The following is a 21,839-nucleotide window of genomic DNA, read 5'->3' on the forward strand; positions in this document are numbered from 1 at the left end:
TCAATCCTATAGAAAATTTGTGGGCAGAACTGAAAAAGCGTGTGCGAGCAAGGAGGCTTACAAACCTGACTCAGTTACACCAGCTCTGTCGGGAGGAATGGGCCAAAATTCATCCAACTTATTGTGGGAAGCTTGTAGAAGGCTACCTGAAACGTTTGACCCAAGTTAAAACAATAAAGGCAATGCTACTGAAGGATTAAAATTGATTATGGGGGTCATCTAAAGACCTTACGTGCCACCGTTTGCTTACGTGCCATTGTACTTATGCTCACTGTATAGCTGAATATTGAGGCCTCTGTCGGTGTCTAGCTCTCTGCCAAATCCTGCAGCCCTGCGTCTGTGAGAGAAGGTGAGAAAAGGGACTGAGGGTGATAGCGAGACAGAGAGACAGCGTCTGCTGTTCTCTAAAACAAGGGCAGATTTGCATGCCACTAAAACAGGTTCTCAGAAACCTTGTGTTAAGATAATCTTGTTCTTTTAGCTGCACATGCAGGGTTTGACAGGAGATCATACCATAAGGTGTGGGGTATATAAGATGCTGTCTTTTGTTCAGGGCAGAACTCAGGAGATACATCAGTTGTATGTCGGATGTTTGATCTTTGACTTCTGTCTACAGCTGTATTCTAATTAAAATATCTTAATTTTATATATGCACATTTTGAGTGTTCCTTATTTGTTAAGTAAATAACTGAGCCCAGAAAAGTGGAACCAACATTTGTCGAGCTTGCCAGGAAGGAGTAAGTGTAACACTACTGGACGGAACCTGAACCTCCCTTCTCTGATCACCAAATTATAAGGTAAGCAGACACCTGTTATATCGAAGTCTGTAATTTAGAAGAAGTGGGTGTTCAGTGTTTCGCTGGTATGTAAAAGCACCACCTCCCTCTTGTAATTATAAAAATAATGGAACCTAAATTGTGTATGTATAAGTCAATGAATGTATGGTAATTGTTGTATGTTATATGTATTAAGAACAGGTGACACCTGGAAGATAGATTGTTTAGTTAGGGAGCAGAAGCTGTATCCAGCGTGAACAGTTCTGGAACAGGTGATAACAGAATGACACCTGGAAGATAGAAATAATATGTTGTCTGTCCTTATGTGTTTGGTGTGAGTGGGTGAGGAGATAAACAAATCGAGAATTTGTTATTTGGTCTGAGGACTGAGAGTCGTTATAAGTGGATTTTTGATAAAGAGAGTTTCAAGTTCCTTGGTGTCCACATCACCAACAAACTATCATGGTCCAAACACACCAAGACAGTTGTGAAGAGGGCACAACAACACCTTTTCCCCCTCAGGAGACTGAAAATATTTGGCATGGGTCCCCAGATCCTCAAAATTATACAGCTGCACCATCGAGAGCATCCTGACCAGTTGCATCACCGCCTGGTATGAGGCGCTACAGAGGGTAGTGCGTACGGCCCAGTATATCACAGGGGCCAAGCTTCCTGATATCCAGGACCTATATAGTAGGCGGTGTTAGAGGAAGGCCCCAAAAATTGTCCTCGACTCCAGTCACCCAAGTCATAGACTGTTCTCTCTGCTACCGGGGAGTAAGCGGTACCGGAGCGCCAAGTCTAGAAACATAAGGCTCCTTAACAGCTTCTACCCCCAAGCCATAAGACTGCTGAACAACTAATGAAATGGCCACCCGGACTATTTACATTGACACCCCTGCTACTACTCGTTGTTAATTATCTATGCAAATGACCTCGACTAACCTGTACCGCCGCACATTGACTCAGTACCGGTATGGCCTCGTTATTGTTATGTAAATGTATTGTGTTACTTTTTGATTGATTCCATTTTTTTTAACTTTAGTTTATTTAGTAAATATTTTATTAACTCTTTCTTGAACTGCATTATTAGTTAATTAAGGACTTGTAAGAAAGCATTTTACGGTAAGGTCTACATCTGTTGTATTCGGCGCATGTGACAACTACAATTTGATTTGAAAAAAAGGCCACTCTAAAATTTGCAATTTTCTCAATCAACACAATGCCACAGATGTCTTAAGTTTTGAGGGAGTGTGCAATTGGCATACTGACTGCAGGAATGTCCACCAGAGCAGTTGACAGAGAATTGCATGTTCATTTCTTTACCATAAGCAGCCTCCAACGTGGTTTTAGAGATTTTGGCAGTATGACCTTACGGCCTCACAACAGCAGACCACGTGTAACCACGCCAGCCCAGGACCTCTTCACTTACGGGATCGTCTGAGACCAGCCATGAAACGGAGGAGTATTTCCATCTGTAAATATATTTTTTTTAAAGGAAGGTCCAAAAAAATCCTTCTGATTGGCTGATCCTGGCTTCCCAGTGGGTGGGCCTGGCATTTTGTTGCTCAAAATGATAATTATTGGGCTATTAATGGGATTCAAGGAATAAAATGGCCAGTGTAAGGGACTCAAGGGAAAAAATGGGCCATTGTGTTAGAAATTCCAGAGCCGATGTCTGATCCCAGTCTGCCCCTGTTGCTATAGGATACCCCTCAGGACTCTGCTCTGCACCTCGGTTCGTTCTGTCGTGCATCATCCGAGCAAACTAACCGAAGGCTAAATCCATGACGTCAGAGCTCAACCGACTCACAGTGGTGGGCACAGCAATCGCTCTCTCTCTGTGTTACTCCCCCGCCCCTCATCACACACACACATAACGCATACCAAACTCTCTCCCCGTCCAAACATGTTTTACCCTGGAGCCATGAAGGAGCAGCCAACCAGGAAAGAAGGGCGCAAAATCAAAGCGAATTAAGCTTGATAATCAGCACTTTGAGAGCGGCCGCGGCATGTACGCCCAATACTGTACACTACAGTCGTAAAGCAAAAACTTCTGGTATTTTATATAGGCGACAATAATAGCCGTTCTACTATATCTCACGATGGCTTGATTATTTTGAAGCCTATCGTCGGTGGTTTTCGGTCAAGGCACGGCCAGGGCTCAAGCCTTCGAGATGCACGGTGGCTGCTGCTGCCGCCAACCACTGCACCACAACACGGACACCGCCACGGGCCCAGTTCTATCATGGTGTTCAAACGGAGAGCGAGGTAAGCACACCGGGGCTATTTTCGGTCGGGAACGGGCGCTTGCATTGGCGGCGGGAGCACAACGGAGGTTGAGGACGATAGATAGGGCTCTGAAATTATGATTGAAACTGAAGCTGAGATTGATACAGTGACCGCAGCTGTGGTCCGTGCAGACATGACCTGAAAGGAGAGAAGCCTTTGCCTTACCAAACAAAGCCCCCCCTTTCGTTCGTGCGAGAATGTGTCTTGCTTATACCCTTCATTGAGCATTCATTGCGTTATATAATGTATGTTGGCGTCTCGAAATATAGCCTAACTTCGCCTCGCCATTGGCTGCCTTGCTTGTAGCAAGTCGAATCATCATGCTTGCTTGTGTGACAAAATCAAATCTGTGCTTTGGTAGACACTGTTTATGATTCGGCTATGTTGTAGGCTATCAAGCAAGATTCATTTTCAATATACACTATGCTGTTCTTGTGTAATTGTTAGCTTAATCTTTCAGCCCGGAAATCTTTGTTCTTGATTGAACTTCTGGGCACATTTAAGTATATCCCCCCCCCCCCCCCCTCTTTATAATGATTTTATTATAGTAATAAATCCGTGTATTGTAGCACTTACCGAAGTGTGGGTGGTTATACACACTGTGACAAACATTAGTGGGACAGTTGGTGAGAACTGTAATAGGCTATCTAACAGTACAATGCATGTTATTGTTCTGGCATTTGTTTAAGTTCTTCATGCAAAACGTCCAGTGGTGAACAGTGAGGCTTTGCACAGTCCATTGATTTAATCACAGTACCACTAAACCAGGAATGGGCATTAGTCAATTTCGGGGCAATTGTACACATTTTGCCATGGGGCGTAGAGAAAGTGTTGCCGTTTTACAACAAATTTCCTGCAATTCTACACCTTTCCATAGGGTGGAGAGAAATGTTTGCATGTTTTAATATCTGAGTTAAACAGAAAATAAATTGGGGCCGGTATTTCGACCATGATTACTTAGTTAGCTGGCGGCTAGACTAATTTACCAATCTAAAAATTGTTAGCTGACATGGGCTAATTGAGTGACTCAGTGACCGACATAAGAGAAAAAAACCATTTCGAAATTGCACCTTGTGTAGTCTACTGTTCTAACTTGCAACAGTAAATTGAGCCCAAATGAGTTCACCCCCCCTAAATGTTTTTTTGTCTACTCCCACGAGTAGACAAATCCCTACAACAAGCGTTGTAGCGCTGATAAATTGTCATTCACTGCTCTGTTTATAGTACAGTACACTGAGTATGAACAACATCAGACTCAGAGTGTACTGTACTAGCTGAATGATACTGGTGCTTCTCGCTGGTCATCACAACCCTCAAGTCATATTTGTTTGGTGAGCCATACAACTCCGCCTCTCTCCCCATATCTCTCTCCCCATATCTCTCTCCATATCTCTCTCACACTCCCTCTTTCTGTTCTCCATATTTATTTGTCCATTCTGTCTCGCCCTCTCCCCTCCCCTTATATTAGCTTGGTGTGTTTTATATAATATTTGTTTGATGACCCTTGGCAATTCTCTCCCTCCCAGCCTCTGTCTCTCTCTATCCCCAGAAGGATGCGGCTTGGGCCCATGTGGATCTGGACCCTTAAATAATAATATAACAACAATAATAATATTTATTTTTCTCTCTCTCTGTCCAGAAGGATGCGTCTTGGGCTGCGGTGCTATCGGGTGGGGCCCACGTGGCTCTGGAAGGCCCTGCTGGTGTTCGTGGCCATTGCCTTCGCAGGACAGCTCCTGGGAGTCATTTACAACAAAAGGTCAGAGGTCATATAGCTTTTAGCCTGGTCACCTAGCCTGGCCACCTAACCCGGTTCCAGATCAGTTTGTGCTGTCTTGCCAACTTCTATGGCCGCACTGCAGCTTTTGTTGTTGTTCTACTTCATCACCATCATCAATCAAATCAAATGTATTTATAAAACCCTTTTCACATCAGCCAATGTCACAAAGTGCTATACAGAAACCCAGCAAGCAATGCAGGTGTAGAAGCACGGTGGCTAGGAAAAACTCCCTAGAAAGGCAGGAACCTAGGAAGAAACCTAGAGAGGAACCAGGCTCTGAGGGGTGGCCAGTCCTCTTCTGGCTGTGCCGGGTGGAGATTATAACAGTACATGGCCAAGATGTTCAAACGTTCATAGATGACCAGCAGGGTCAAATAATAATAATCACAGTGGTTGTAGAGGGTGCAACAGGTCAGCACCTCAGTAGTAAATGTCAGTTGGTTTTTCATAGCCGAGCATTCATCTTCTTCTTCTGTTATTACTCTATATCTGTGTTATGTTTCTATTTCATTCTGCTCTTCAATAGAAAATAGATGAGAAAAGACTAAGAGGATAGAGCTGTCTCTTCTATAACTGCCTAAAGGTAGCCCATCCTCCTATAGCTCCTCCCATCAGCCTCCACTCTTTTTTTAATAAAAAAAAAATGTAACTAGGCAAGTCAGTTAAGAACAAATTCTTATTTACAATGACGGCCTATACCGGACGGTGCTGGGCCAATTGTGCGCCGCCCTATGGGGACTCCCAATCATGGCCGGTTATGATACAGCCAGGAATCAAACCAGGGTCTGTAGTGACGTCTCTAGCACTGAGATGCAGTGCCTTAGACCGCTGCGCCACTCGGGAGCCCTATGGTGGGTGCATAGACAGATAACAGGACAGACGAGGCAGAACAGAAGACAGCAGGACTGGTTGGACTGGATTTCTAGGCTGGCATGCTCTTGGTAAGACTTAGGTGTATTGCCTGGGGCTGCATAGATTGACTGTGGTTGATTTTATATTATTTCATTCACCATTTGGTTCACAGCCCATATGGGAATACAAGACACTCTTCAACAAATACTTGTGCACAAAACAACATTACAAAATAGCTTATTAGGATACAAGCTTTAGCTATATGGGCCTTGGGTTAGGTAGGTTACATTGTGTATTGCCAAAGCAGCAATACACCTTTTTCTTTTGTCATGCCAATAAATAATTTTTGAAATTGAGAAGTTGGGACACCCTAAAGCTTTAGGTATAGTGCCTTGGGCCAGTTTTTGGCCACTAACCCAGCCACACACTCCCGCGAATAGACACACTTGAATGTAATTTGTTGTTTTGTACACTAGAGAGACAGACATGTGCTTAGTTTTGTTGTTGTTGCTGGTTTTCTCCCTCTCTCTGTCCCATTCTTTCATACTCTCTCTCTTCCTCACTCTCTCAATAACTTTCTCTCTCTTCCTCACTCAACTTTCTCTCTCTTTCATTCTTCTCTCTTTCTCCCTTTCTGTCTTTCTCTCCACATCTGGCAGTTTTACCTAGGGGTTTTGGCTAAATCCTTCAGCCTTCTGAGGAGAACTAGCGTCCCTGCTCTCTTTCAGTGGTCCAACTGTTATATGGATAAAAGTGTCTGCTAAATTATTACAATCTAACCTGTTTTATTGATATTCAAATGACTGTCACGCTCTCTCTGTCCCTCTCGCTCTCTCTGTCCCTCTCGCTCTCTCTGTCCCTCTCGCTCTCTCTGTCCCTCTCGCTCTCTCTGTCCCTCTCGCTCTCTCTTCCCTCTCGCTCTCTCTGTCCCTCTCGCTCTCTCTGTCCCTCTCGCTCTCTCTGTCCCTCTCGCTCTCTCTGTCCCTCTCGCTCTCTCTGTCCCTGTCTCCCAATAGCCTCCAGCAGGATAGGTTGCGGTGGTTGTTCTCGTCCGATGGCCAGGGCCCGTCTCTGGGCTCCTGTCGGCCCCGCAGCCACGTCATGTTCTTGAAAACCCACAAGACAGCCAGCAGCACCGTCCTCAACATTCTCTACCGATACGGAGAGGTACAGACTCCATCTCCACATTCAGGGAAACATTTCTGTGTTTCAAAAGAGCACAAAGCTGTGCAAAAATACTGTAAACCTCATAATAATCTGGCAATTGGATTCTTCTTCTTCTAGGAGAAGGACCTGCGCTTCGCCCTGCCTCTGGGGTATCAGTTCGACTACCCCCTCCCTTTCAACGCCCACAGGGTCAAAGGTTACAGAGGGCCCCGTGTGGCAGAATTCAGCATCATGGGAAACCACATGCGCTTCAACAAACCAGAGGTACGTTACTTCAGGGGCGTATTCATTACGTCAATTCTGTTGCAAAACGTTTTTTTTATTTTTTATTTTACCATCTTTTCTCCCCAATTTCGTGGTGTCCAATTGTTAGTAATTACTATCTTGTCTCATCGCTACAACTCCCGTACGGGCTCGGGAGAGACGAAGGTCGAAAGCCATGCGTCCTCCGAAACACAACCCAACCAAGCCGCACTGCTTCTTAACACAGCGCGCCTCCAACCCGGAAACCAGCCGCACCAATGTGTCGGAGGAAACAGCGAGCACCTGGCTCCCTTGGTTAGCGTGCACTGCGCCCGGCCCACCACAGGAGTCGCTGGTGCGCGATGAGACAAGGATATCCCTACCGGCCAAACCCTCCCTAACCCGGACGACGCTAGGCCAATTGTGCGTCGCCCCACGGACCTCCCGGTCGCGGCCGGCTGCGACAGAGCCTGGGCGCGAACCCAGAGTCTCTGGTGGCACAGCTAGCGCTGCGATGCAGAACAAAACAGGGAGGGACCTACCTGAATTTGTCCAATGGAAACTCTTGTTTTGCCCTTCCATTTGGTTCTTAAACGGTTTCCGCAATGAATACGCCCCAGATTACGCCCCAAAATTATAAAAGTAGAACATTTTCCACATTTTACTTGAAGTTTTTATTTTTTTATTCTAGAAATACATGTTGGAATTTTATTTCTTGAGGAAATGAAATAAAGTAAAATCAAATGTTTTGGTATTGTCGTATGTTAGCAAAACACAGATTGTAATTTGCATGGAGCTGATGATATCTTTTGTAGGTCTGTCAGCTCCCTGGTGTTTCGTTAACTACTCATGTCACTGCTGGAAAAGAAAGGACTGAATGTTTAAGTTGTATGTACTGTAGGTGAATGTTTCAACAGGAGTTAGCCACGTATTGTAACTAAAGAAGGAGCGATACTGTGTGTGGGTGTGTGTATATTACTTTTGATAACAGGACAAATCAGAGCTAAAACGGGTTTGTCAGTTTGAGATGACAGTGCATGCTGACATTCTGTGTCATCTGCAGTGGTGGAAAAAGTACCCAAATGTCATACTGGAGGAAAAGTATAGATACCTTAATAGAAAGCTCCTCAAGTGAAAGTCACCCAGTAAAATACTACTTGAGTAAAAGTATAGGTACAGTTGAATTTGGAAGTTTACATACACCTTAGCCAAATATATTTAAACTCAGTTTTTCACAATTCCTGACATTTAATCGTTGTAAAAATTCCCTGTCTTAGGTCAGTTAGGATCACCACTTTATTTTATGAATGTGAAATGTCAGAATAATAGTACAGAGAATAATTTATTTCAGCTTTTATTTCTTTCATCACATTCCCAGTGGGTCAGAAGTTTACATACATTCAATTAGTATTTGGTAGCATTGCCTTTAAATTGTTTAACTTGGGTCAATCGTTTCGGGTAGCCTTCCACAAGCTTCCCACAATAAGTTGGATGAATGTTGGCCCATTCTTCCTGACAGAGCTGGTGTAACTGAGTCAGGTTTGTAGGCCTCCTTGCTCGCACACGCTTTTTCAGTTCTGCCCACACATTTTCTATAGGGTTGAGGTCAGGGCTTTGTGATGGCCACTCCAATACCTTGACTTTGTTGTCCTTAAGCCATTTTGCCACAACTTTGGAAGTATGCTTGGGGTCATTGTCCATTTGGAAGACCCATTTGCAACCAAGCTTTAACATCCAGACTGATAATAATTTTCCTGCCTCATAATGCCATCTATTTTGAAGTGCACCAGTCCCTCCTGCAGCAAAGCACCCCCACAACATGATGCTGCCACCCGCTTGTGAGCATCCCCCCTTTTCCTCCAAACATAACGATGGTCATTATGGCCAAACAGTTCTATTTTTGTTTCATCAGACCAGAGGACATTTCTCCAGAAAGTACGATCTTTGTGCAGTTTCAAACCATAGTCTGGCTTTTTTTATGGCGGTTTTGGAGCAGTGGCTTCTTCCTTGCTAGGCGGCCTTTCAGGTTATGTTGATATAGGACTCGTTTTACTGTGGATATAGATGCTTTTGCACCTGTTTCCTACAGCATCTTCACAAGGTCCTTTGCTGTTTTTCTGGGATCGATTTGCACTTTTCGCACCAAAGTACATTCATCGCGTCTCCTTCCTGAGCTGTATTACGGCTGCATGGTCCCATGGTGTTTATACTTGCGTACTATTGTTTGAATAGATGAACGTGGTACCTTCAGACATTTGAATGAAAAAGGAAACAACACACTGCTCTTGATAGTATCACTGATCTTTAATAAGCTTTACGTATCGGCCTCACGGCCTTCGTCAGAGCTTTTGTGAATTTAAAAAAATTAGCACCCTTATGTAGACCTAGCCCAGGTCTACAATTTTTTTCTGAGGTTTTGGCTGATTTCTTTTGATTTTCCCATTATGTCAAGCAAAGAGGCACTGAGTTTGAAGGTAGGTCTTGAAATATATCCACAGGTACACCTCCAATTGACTCAAATGATGTCAAATGATGTCAATTAGCCTATCAGAAGCTTCTAAAGCCAGGACATAATTTTCTGGAATATTCCAAGCTGTTTAAAGGCACAGTCAACTTAGTGTATGTAAACTTCTGACCCACTGGAATTGTGATACAGTGAAATAATCTGTAAACAATTATTGGAAAAATTACTTGTGTCATGCACAAAGTAGATGTCCCAACCAACTTGCCAAAACTATAGTTTGTTAATGTAACAGTATAGCTTTCGTCCGTCCCCTCGCCCCGACCCGGGCTCAAACCAGGGACCCTCTGCACACATCAACAACTGCCACCCACGAAGCATCGTTACCCATCGCGCCACAAAAGCCGCGGCCCTTGCAGAGCAAGGGGAACAACTACTTCAGGTCTCAGAGCGAGTGACGTCACCGATTGAAACGCTATTAGCGCGCACCACCGCTAACTAGCTAGCCATTTCACATCGGTTACATTAACAAGAAATTTGTGAAGTGGTTGAAAAATTACGTTTTTGACTCCAACCTAAGTGTATGTAAACTTCCGACTTCAACTGTACCTTAATAGAAAGTTACTCAAGTAAAAGAGTTACCCAGTAAAATACTACTCGAGTAAAAGTATTTGCTTCTAAATATACCTAGGTATCAAAAGTAAATGTAATTGATTAAATATACTTCAGAAAGTTAAAATAATTTCAAATTCCTTATATTAAGCAAAGCAGACGTCACCATTTTCTTGTTTTGAAAATGTACGGATGGCCAGGGGCACACTCCAACACTCAGACATAATTTGCAAATGATGCATTTGTGTTTAGTGAGTCCGCCAGATCAGAGGCAGTAGGGATGACCACGTATTCTCTTGATAAGTGTGTGAATTTGAATATTTTAATTGAAAATGAAAATATGCATTGAAGCACCCTCTATTGATTGTTTGTTGAGGTTTCGAAAGGTAGACCTTTTAGCTATAGCTGACCATTATGGATTCATTATCCCTGAGAAAGCCCTGAAGGCTGAGCTTTTGGTGCTAGTCAGGGATGGATTAACAAGAGAAAGAATTCTCTCATTGCAAGGAGAGGAGACGGGTAGACTTTCCGATGCCAAGTCGGAGGACAGGGCAGAGGAAGGGGTTGCTCGTACCCCCTTTGCATTGCCTCGATATGATCCTTTATCTTCTGCTTCAGGTCGTTCAGACGGGACCGCTAGGCTGAAGGTGAGGCTGGCCCGGTTAGAAATGGAGCAACAAGATAAGGAGAGACAAATGCATTTTGATCTTGAAATTAGGAAAATAGAAGCCGACAAGGAGGTAAGGATCCGACAACTGGAGCTAAATGCTGGCTCCAGTGCGACTCCAAAAGCTGCTCATAATCAAGCCCACTTCGATGTGAGTAAAAATATAGCTTTAGTCCCACCATTTAGAGAGTCGGAAGTTGATGCCTATTTCTCTGCGTTTGAGCGTGTGGCCTCTGCGCTACATTGGCCACTTGAGGTTTGGCCGCTCCTGTTGCAATGTAAATTGTCTGGGAAAGCCCAGGAAGTAGTAGCTGCTCTCTCGCTGGAAGACAGTTTACATTACGAAACAGTTAAAACTACCGTGTTGCGGGCTTATGAGTTGGTGCCTGAAGCTTACAGACAGCGCTTCAGGAACCACAAGAAACCCTCTCACCGTACTTTTGTTGAGTTTGCAAGGGACAAAGAGTCTCTGTTTAATCGATGGTGTTCAGCCAGCAAAGCTAACACCTTTGCTGATATTCGGGAGTTGATGCTGTTGGAGGATTTTAAAAGCAACCTCCCTGATAGAATTGTAGTTCATTTAAATGAACAGAAAGTGGTGACATTGGCCCAGGCAGCAGTGTTGGCAGATGAGTATGCTTTGACACACAAGACTGTCTTTGGTGCACCTCGTTTTGAAGGTAGACTGATTACGTCATCAGTGCCTCGTTCAGGTCGCTTTTCCTCTGACAAGCCTTTTCATGAAATCCGTGAATGTTTTTACTGTCATAAAAGGGTCACGTGATTGCGGACTGCCCAGTTTTGAAAAATAAACCGAAACAGTCCCAGTCACCGTCCCCAAAAAGGAAAAGTTTGGGTTTAGTCAAGTCTTTGGCTCGTCCGTTGGTCCGAGGTATTGATTCAGCATTTGAGAAACCGGATCCTGTCTATGCTCCGTTTATCTCTATCGGTTGTGTTTCCTTAACTGGAGAACAAGCTGATCAAAAGCCCATTAAAATCTTACGAGACACCGGGGCGGCGCAGTCAGTAATCATTACTGATGCTTTACCCTGGTCTCCTGAAACATATTGTGGCTCGCATGTCATATTACAYGGGATAGAGACAAAAACAGTACCTGTACCATTACACTGGGTCCACTTAGTGTCAGYCTTGGTATCAGGACGTTTCCGTGTTGGTGTAGTGTCTACACTGCCAGTAAAAYGAGTCACATTMCTACTAGGGAATGATATTGCTGGTGGTAACGTTACTCCTGTGTTAGAGGTAGTAGAAATCCCAGAAATCAGAATTGCAGATGAGAAATTGGTTCAAGCATTTCCKCATGTTTTTCCTGCTTGTGTGTTAACGAGGGCACAATCTCGCAAGCTTGGAGATGTGGTGGATTTGGCTAGTTCCATTTTTGAGAATGTTGAAGTAGAAGACAATGCACTGAGTATTCCTTCTGCAAGGCCAACAGTTTTTACTCCTGTAAAAACTATGGCAGGGGACTGCAAAATCACACCCCAATTACATGACATTCTTTTGTCTGTCACCCCTGAGAAGGTGATTGAATGTCAAAAAGGAGACACCAGTCTTCGCAAGTGTTTTGCTTCGGTAATTTCCGTTGAGGAAGCTAAAACTAGAGAGACTGCCTACTTTATGGAAGCAGGAGTTTTGATGCGGAAATGGGCAGCTCATGACACCGTTAATGACTGGAGTGAAGTGTGTCAAGTGGTTGTTCCTACACCGTTCCGACAGCAGGTGCTGTCACTCGCCCATGACCAGGCGTTGTCTGGACATTTGGGGATCACAAAGACTTATAACCGGGTCCTTCGTCATTTTTTCTGGCCAGGTTTGAAGTCTGATGTGGTCCAATTTTGTAAAACATGTCACATATGTCAACTCACTGGGAAAGCGAATCAAACAGTTCCTAGAGCACCGCTCTGCCCGATTCCTGTGGTGGGGGAACCGTTTGAAAGAGTGATAATTGATTGTGTAGGTCCATTGCCGAAAACCAGGTCAGGTAACAAGTTCTTACCAGATATACTGTACAGCTAGCCTATGTGAAGGGCTCGGCGAATGTGGTTACTGACGCTCTATCACGGGTTTACTACTGGGGAAGCGTTGGGTTTTGTTATTACAAACTGTATGTTTGCAATTTTTGTGGTGGGCGTGTTACGTTCCCCAGTTTCTGTGTTGTATTTGAGTGTGTGTGTTTCAGGAGATGGCTGGAAGCCATCTCCTGAAACACACACACTCAAATACAACACAGTAACTGGGGAACGTAACACTGTCCTGCTAAGCATTCAAAATGTAACGAGTACTTTTGGGTGTCAAGAAAAATGTCATGATTTCATTAAAATAACATCCTATCTAACAGTTTGACGATGGCATCCGTCACTCATTTTCTTTCTCCATGACCTTTGACCCCTCTAACCTCTCTTCTTTTGCGGTCTACTACAGGTAGGGAAGGTGATGCCAGCCGACACCTTCTATTTCTCCATCCTTCGTGACCCTGTAGCGCTCACCGAGTCGTCCTACGCCTACTACAAATCCGTTGCCCCTGCCTTCAGGAAAGCCAAAGGTACATATCAAATCATAGTCCATAGGCCTTCGGAGTGGCGCAGCGGTGTCACTAAAGACCCAGGTTCGATCCCAGGCTGTGTCGCAGCCGTCTGCGACCGGGAGACGCATGAGGCGGTGCACAATTGGCCCAGCGTCGTCCGGGTTAGGGGAGGGTTTGGCCATCCGGGATGTCGTTGTCTCATCGCACTCTAGAAACTCCTTGTGGCGAGCCAGGCGCATGCACGCTGACTTCGGTGTTTCCGCCGGTACGGCTGGCTTCCGGGTTAAGCGAGCAGTGTGTCAAGAAGCAGTGCGGCTTGGCAGGGTCTTTTTTCGGAGGATGCATGGCTCTTGACCTTCGCCTTTCCCGAGTCCGTATTGGAGTTGCAGCGATTGGACAAGACTGCTAATTGGATGTCACGAAATTGGGGAAGAAAAAGGGGTAAAAAGTACAAAAATGTAAAATTAAACAACAGCATACAACAATATTTTAAACTACCTAGTTAACAAATCCATACTTGGAGTCAGTCAGGGTCTGGGTCAATTCTATTTCAATTCCAGTCAATTCAGAATGTTAACCAAATTCAAATTCCACATTTTCCTCATTGAAAAGCATTTAAGAGATTTTAAATTGGAATTTCAGTGTACTTCCTGAATTGACTGGAATTGATCCCAATGCTAGTATCGATATAATATCGTCCAAAATAACATTGAGATATGTAAATGTATAGACCCCCCCCATCACCAATGCATATAGAGTCTGGATGCTATCAAATGAATAGCCTCATTGAGGACATTTTAGGTTTTCTAATCTTAATCTAATCTTAATCTGACAGGCCTGGGAGACTTCGCAGACAACCCCTGGAAGTACTACGACCCCCGTCTCCATAACAACCACTACGCTCGCAACCTGCTGTGGTTCGACTTCGGCCTGGACCACAACGCCAACTTCTCCACCGCACTGGCGCAACGAGGTGAAGTGGCCATCCGACGTGCCTTCAAACTCATCCTGGTCTCGGAGCACTTCGACGAATCCATGGTACTGCTCCGCCACGCCCTCTGTTGGCCTCTGGACGCTGTCGTCTCCTTTAGCCTGAACGCCCGGCAGCAAAAGTCCAGTGGAAGCAGCTCCTGGGTGGATAAAGCGGCCGCTGCTCAGCCCCCCGCCAAGGCTCTCACAGACAACCAACGCCAGAAGCTCCGGGAGTGGAACGCCCTGGACTGGCACCTCTATCAGGCGTTCAACCGCTACTTCTGGGACGAAGTGGATCGCTTTGGGAGAGCCAGAATGGACCAAGAGGTCGTTCTACTCCGGACCCGCCGGGAGTTGCTGGCTAAGGCTTGCCTGAGGGAAGGCGGGAAGCCGGTAGAGGCAAGCCGCATCCGAGACAGGAACATCAGGCCCTTCCAGAGCGGCTTGGTGAAGATCCTAGGATATGAGCTCCAGCCTGGGCTGGACAACGCTACCCGTCAGGCCTGTCTGAGGATGATCAGGCCGGAGATCCAGTATAAAGATCTGCTGGATGCCAGGCAGTTCCCCAGGGCAGCTCCCCAGCCTGCCCAAGCTCCGCCCCCAGCTATCCCTGCTGGGGGAGCCTACGTGAGGAAAGGCCCCTCCTTCCAACTCAGGACAGGAGAGCTGGGAGTGGAGGGAGGAAGGAGGATGGGGGAGGAGGAGAGGGACTGGGACGGGAGTCGGTTATCTCGTAGTAATAATAATAACCAAACATTGGCGCGAGATAGAGGTGGAAGAAGGGGGAAAAGGAACATAAGATAGTTTTCCATCCAGAATTAATTCCAGGTGGGGAGTGGATAAGACTAAACCCCGCATGAGCCTGTGTACTCGTACTCAAGCACTTGTTGAGTATTTCTATTACTCAAGTACTACTGAAGTACTCCGAAAGACCCATTCTCCCTCCAACCCTGCTGTACCTCCACTTTATTGTACATTCCCGTTTTTCTGGCACATCTTATGACTCCTTTTATGAACGGTCATGACTGGTTATGACTCCCTTATGTTCATATTGACTATGTAAGGGTGCGAATTATGGGGAAGCTAAGCTTCCCTGAATGACACATGAGCTCCTCTAAAGGTAATCAAATTCCCAAAATGTTTTTTTGGGGGGAGGGGTATTGATAATTTGACCTAGACACGCACCGACAGCAAGACGCATCAATCTTACCACTCAGTATGTGTTGCCCATATATCTGATGCTGTCGGGACCAAACAAGTATGACAGAGGGGTGGCGTTTCGCACGCTCTGATCCTTTCTCTGGTGAGATACAAGTAACTGCCAAAATAACGGAAACACCAACATCAAGTGTCTTAATAGGGCGTTGAGCCAGAACAGCTTCAATGCGCATGCCGCCGTGGCATAGATTCTGGAACTCTAAGTGTCTGGAACTCTATTGGAGCGATGTGACACCATTCTTTCATGACAAATTCCATAATTTGGTGTTTTGTTGATGGCGGTGGAAAATGCTGTCTCAGGCACCACTCCAGAATCTCCCATAATTGTTCAATTGGGTTGAGTTCTGGAGACTGACACACACACACCCTTTAAACCCCCTATGCTCATTTGAGACCCCTTTTTCAAAATCACTGAGATCTCTTCTAGTCATGGTAGCCAAAATAATGGGCAACTGGTCATTTTTATACATGACCCTAAGCATGATGGGATGTTAATTGCTAAATTAACTTAGGAACCACACCTGTGTGGAACCACCTGCTTTCAATATACTTTGTATCCCTCATTTACTCAAGTGTTTCCTTTGCGAATTGAGGGAAAATTACTAAACTTATTTTTGTATTTTTTTTTATTGTTCACATTTTTGGGGAAACATGGCTTCCCTTGGCATCCAAGAATACACCCACTGTAGAAGACCTAATGACAATCACCAAATGTCATTACACTGATGGTGTCTGTAACAGATGTCTCTTTCTATTCATTAAATGGCGCGTGCACAGTGCACTGTTTGGATGCTGGAATTATTTTGGAGTGGAGGAACGTGCGCAGCCGCAGGTAGCCTACTTTTTTAAGTGATATGTTTGACAATCAGATGACAACTTCATGACTGGTTGTGTTCATGCCACATTAAAATGTAATACATTTTTACAGATAAATGATAATTATATCTTTACTATTAGGCCAATAAAATAAAATAAATCCTAGTAGAGGCTCCCCTGAATGTCACAGTATAGTTCGCTCTCTGGACTTTATGAACACTGTGGACGTGAAATGGAATTGCATTGCATTCAGTGGGCCAACTGTTGTTCAAAAAGTTTGCTTCTCTGCTTGAGATTCGGAGGTCCAACTTCTCTTGCACGATCAAATTGTCAGCATTTTTTTCGTTTTTAGAAAAATAACTTTTAACCTTTTTCTTGAATGCTAATGTTAAAACAGCAAACAGGCAGCCAGCCATAGCTACTGTAAATGCTGGGATAGGGATGATGTGAATTGCATGTTCTGACTGAGGATCGGAATGGAATCCATCCCTCTGAACACAGTGTGCCTGGCGTAGAAAATGTAGTCCATATGAAGCAGCGGAGGCTGGTGTGAGGAGGACAGCTCATAATGGCTGGAATGCAATGAAAGGAACGGCAACAATCACATGGTTTCCATGTGTTTGATAGCATTCTATTCATGCCATTACAATGAGCCTGGCCTATAATTTAAAGTGACACCAGCCTCCACTGATACAAAGCCAGCATTGAAGAGCAGTGAATCTCACAATAGGCCTTACTGTGATGTCTTCTAGAGAGATAGATGGAAAACATCTTAAAGGCCCAATGCAGCCGTTTTTATCTCAATGTCAAATCATTTCTGGCAACCAATAAGTAATAGACTTCTATTAAAAAGGGCAAAAATAGTTTCTTGATGAAAAAATTCTCAAGCTAGAATTTTGCTAGGAATGTCTGGGGGGGGGGTGGACTGAACTAGCTGTTATTGGCAGAGAGGATTTTAACTCTTTGTTATTGTTATCTATTAAACAATTTATCGCATGGTGATGTCACCATGGAAAGCCGTAACTCCAGCCCATGCAAGCCTGCTGATTAGAAGGTCCTGTGTAGATATTTATTTTTCGACCAGCAACTATCAGGAAATAACACTGATAATAACAATGTAAAAAACTTCTACAGTGTTAGTTTCATCAGCGGTATCAATTAGATAACAGAATTTTGACTGCACTGGGCCTTTAATGTTAACACATGGTACTTTGATAGGGACCGACATGTACTGTATCTGAACTGAAGCACTGTGGTTGAATGGATAGCAAGTCTTGACTATGAACCTTTTTTAGTGTGTCTTTTCATACTGTATGTACAGTGTATGTAATATAGTATACCCAGTATTTCCCTGGCTCAATGGTAGGTTTCAATGCGAGCTATGATTCCACCCCCTCACATAGATATTCACATGTGAAGCCTGAGTACGTCTCATGCATACCTTACATACAAGAACACGTATGTAGATCATATCTTACATAGTATATACATTTTAACACACACACACACACTGTACTCTGTCATGCTTGACAGCGTAAGTGAATCATGGAAGCTCATTGAAATGCATTCTCACATGTCCATGTGGCCCAGCCAGCTAGCGCAATTGGTGTCAGGTGACCATGGGGTGCATATATAAAGGCACGCCATCTGGTGGTGTGGAGGTGTAATGCTATAGCCTGGTCCCAGATCTAGTTGTGCTGTATTAACCAACTCCTATCCTGATCTTAGACCAGGCTATAGCAATACCACTGAGGCCACTGAGTACCAGGATGTTATTATTGGTTGACGATCTTACTAGTGTAAGATACACACAGGTATTAATGTCTTTGGCAGAACAAGCTGTGATTTTTGGAGAGAATCTGTGACCAAGTCAGTTCATTTTTATTAAGCAATCTACATGACAACTGCTGGTGTGACACAACATCTTTGAACACAATCTACATTACATAATTGCTGGTGTGACACAACATCTTTGAACAGAATTTACCTGAAGCTTCTTTAGATAACAGGGACACACACACACACACACACACACACACACACACACACAGCTATCGTTTCCCTTTCCATTCACCACTCCAGGTGCAGTGTAATCTATTTAGTTGTTTTTTTTATCACTTTGGCACATTTTTCAGATGTAAAGTGGTATATATTCTAAGCTCTATCTACAAAACTCTAAACTGATAACACGTGTAATGCCTCCTGTCTTATGTTCAGAACCTTTGATTGTGCATTCATTGAGGTTGCACACATCTTTCACCCCTGGGTCTTTCATGCCAAATCAAAGTTTTCCATAAAATACAACATTTACTTTAGTCACCAATACATCAGATAATGATAGGCTCACCATTTAGTAATTTTAACTAACATTCAATCCAATAGCAAAGAATACAAGATGCACATTGTAAAAACTGTTATTTTTGACGTGCTGGTTAGAAAGGATAGTAGATTGTAAATATAATTTTCCATACAGAATTTGACTAACTTGACATGCACCATTTTAGTAGCATTATCCTTATACAGTACATACAGTACTACAGTACATAGGTCAAATAATCAGATATAGTGGTATTTTAAAGCCGCCGGCTACGGTAAAAACGTTGCCACGGTGTTGTATGCCATTTCTGCCCCATGGAAAATTGTACAATATCACCTTTTCTGCGTGACTTGTCAACTGACACAGTATCACCTGTCTCTGCTTGACATTGATCAGCTTAATGTATCAATGAAATTCAGATACTGGCTGGAATGTATTGTTATATACTGTATAATCCCAGGTATTTCAGCAGTGCATTGTACACTACGCTATAATGGTGGCACATAGGGAGTCTTTCCTCTTTGTCCTATTGAAGCACACTGGCTGATGGAGAATGAGGATGTAGTATTTACAGCCACATCCATACATGATTTGAAATTGACAGTGTTCAGCAGTTATCAAGTTATACACGTTAGCTAGGCACTACATCATGTTGGTTCAGTAGTGAGCAGTTTGATTAAGTAATAGTTCATTGTATTGTTTGCAAGATCATATCAAAAGTGAATATTGCGTTTTGAAAAGCAGATACTTATATTGAATACACATCCGAATTGAAAGAGTGATTCGGTGCAGTGAACACTGAATTTGAAAGTGAAAGTGACACTGAATTTGTTTGGTGCTCAGTCGATGGAAAATGTGTTTAGAGTTTTGAAATATGAGCCATTTTGATGATCTGTTTAGATTTCTCTGCTTAGTTGTGAAAATATACCACAGACTTGTGAAAATTGCACCAAACGGATTGAAAAAAAACTGACTTGGTATTACCATTGTGAAAGTGGCGTCAGTTAGTGTGTTTGACAAACAGTCAAGGAATATATTGTCCATAAAACCTGGAACATTTATTACACAATCACATTGACACATTAGCCTACTGCAGTTTTACAACTGTTAAATTCACCTTTTAAGGAAGGAGGCGTGACGTTTTATCATTTTATTTCATCTCAGTACACTACACTCCTTTGGGTAACTGARGTTTTTTGTTGAGTTCAGGTAGTTAACTCTACAGAAATACAGTTGATTCATCCACAACTGAAATATATTTTTTAATTTAGTACAATGGTTAGACTTAAAACTAAAAATAGAATTTGTTGGTTACATCAGTGCTATGTCTTTCATTGTGTCTATGTTATGAACTACGGTTATGGTGGGCTTTTAGTTTCACTGTTTCACTGTCTCCATGTTTGTAGTTTTTGATCGTCTTGACCGAGACTCGGAGATGGTGGTTTTTGGTGGTTTTATTAAGAGAAAAATAAAATGTTGAATGACAAAAATACAAATGCTAATAAAAGTTATTTTTTTGCCTTAAACTGTACATTTTGGGAACAGGGCTTTAAAAATGACCGTTTCTGTATTTATCATTACTTTTTAAAATCTCTGGTATATATGTTATGTATTATTTTAAGGTAAATTTGACTGGAGTGCACTCTTTTTTTGTTGTTTTATTTTTACATTTAAGAGCTAATGGAAACATACACACATTGATACACAATTTAATTATGTTAATTATCCCATTTCTTTGAGACATAATTATTATAATATTATCAATATACAAAAACACACAAAATGTACAGTACGTGACCCAAGTGACCACATTTATGAATTATTTATTCATTAAAGCAATGGCAAGAATACAACCACACACACAAAGCAGTGAGTGATATAGGCAAATGTATCCACTGACAATACTGTAAGAAATTGTCATTTTGTTCCTCCAAACTTGTTAATTTTTAAAGTGATGGGATTTACACTTCTTGAAAGCAGCCTGTAAGGCAACTCCGTCCCCAAGGCTGATGTTTAACCACTCTGCCCCCAAGGCTGATGTTTAACCACTCTGCCCCCAAGGCTGATGTTTAACCACTCTGCCCCCAAGGCTGATGTTTATCGACCTCTGCCCCCCAAGGCTGATGTTTAACCACTCTGCCCCCAAGGCTGATGTTTAACCACTCTGCCCCCAAGGCTGATGTTTAACCACTCTGCCCCCAAGGCTGATGTTTAACCAGAGGTTGAGAGTCTCACAGGCTACTTTCAAGGCATCTTTGTGCAGATTGCTATGCCCGTACAGAAAAACCACATGATTTCCCATGTGGAACATTTCACATGTCTTCACATGTTGTCACGTGTTATCACATTAACGTCTCATACGATCATGTGAAAACGTGCGTTTTTGGAACATTCATGTGGTTTTGGAACATTATATGTGAAATTCATGTGGMTTTTTTTCAAGAAGGGTGGTACTGTGATAATTATACTTTTCTGTTGACCTCTCTACTATTGACTTGATACACTATTCTCACATGATGGGAACCATGTTACATATTGTATGTCTGTGAGAATGAATGGTACTGTACACTATTGAAATAAAGGGTTTTTGTCTCATGTATGTTGACTTGAAGAATACTCACCTGGAATCATGGGACATGTTTTCTCACTGCCATTAAAAAAAACAATAAGGTGTTGAAGCAACGAAATGTCATTCCACCAAATAGTATTATAAATTGAATGGATATCATTATGATTTAATTAATTTGTATGGGAAAAACAAGGAAATAGTAACTAGGGTAAATTGAGGGAATATAAACTTTCTTTGATTGGCCTAACATTAACAAACAACCATAGTGTACTGGTTTGATAGGCTTAACATTAACAAACAACCATAATGTACTTGGTTTGATAGGCCTAACATTAACAAACAACCATAATGTACTGGTTTGATAGGCTTAACATTAACAAACAACCATAATATACTGGTTTGATAGGCCTAACATTAACAAACAACCATAGTGTACTGGTTTGATAGGCCTAACATTAACAAACAACCATAATGTACTGGTTTGATAGGCTTAACATTAACAAACAACCATAGTGTACTGGTTTGATTGGCCTAACATTAACAAACAACCATAAT

General features: G+C 43.0%; 1 protein-coding gene across 1 annotated transcript; it reads left to right on the plus strand.

Moving 5' to 3' along the window:
* The first annotated feature begins 2,634 nt into the window (after window positions 1–2,634).
* On the plus strand, window positions 2,635–21,314 carry LOC111959995 (galactose-3-O-sulfotransferase 2). Its single transcript, XM_023981833.2, has 6 exons — window positions 2,635–3,047; window positions 4,708–4,827; window positions 6,717–6,867; window positions 6,985–7,131; window positions 13,290–13,410; window positions 14,228–21,314. The coding sequence occupies exons 1-6, from the start codon at window positions 3,025–3,027 to the stop codon at window positions 15,166–15,168; spliced, it is 1,503 nt and encodes a 500-aa protein (XP_023837601.1). The 5' UTR covers window positions 2,635–3,024; the 3' UTR covers window positions 15,169–21,314.
* The last annotated feature ends 525 nt before the right edge of the window (window positions 21,315–21,839 follow it).

This window comes from Salvelinus sp. IW2-2015, linkage group LG37, assembly GCF_002910315.2.
Source record: "Salvelinus sp. IW2-2015 linkage group LG37, ASM291031v2, whole genome shotgun sequence".
Classification (NCBI taxonomy): Eukaryota; Metazoa; Chordata; class Actinopteri; order Salmoniformes; family Salmonidae; genus Salvelinus; species Salvelinus sp. IW2-2015.

Coding starts and splice junctions, on each gene's coding strand:
- LOC111959995 (XM_023981833.2), top strand. CDS start 3,025: ATGGTGTTCAAACGGAGAGCGAG. Junction 3,048..4,707: donor GTGTTCAAACGGAGAGCGAG/GTAAGCACACCG, acceptor CTCTCTGTCCAG/AAGGATGCGTCTTGGGCTGC. Junction 4,828..6,716: donor GGAGTCATTTACAACAAAAG/GTCAGAGGTCAT, acceptor GTCTCCCAATAG/CCTCCAGCAGGATAGGTTGC.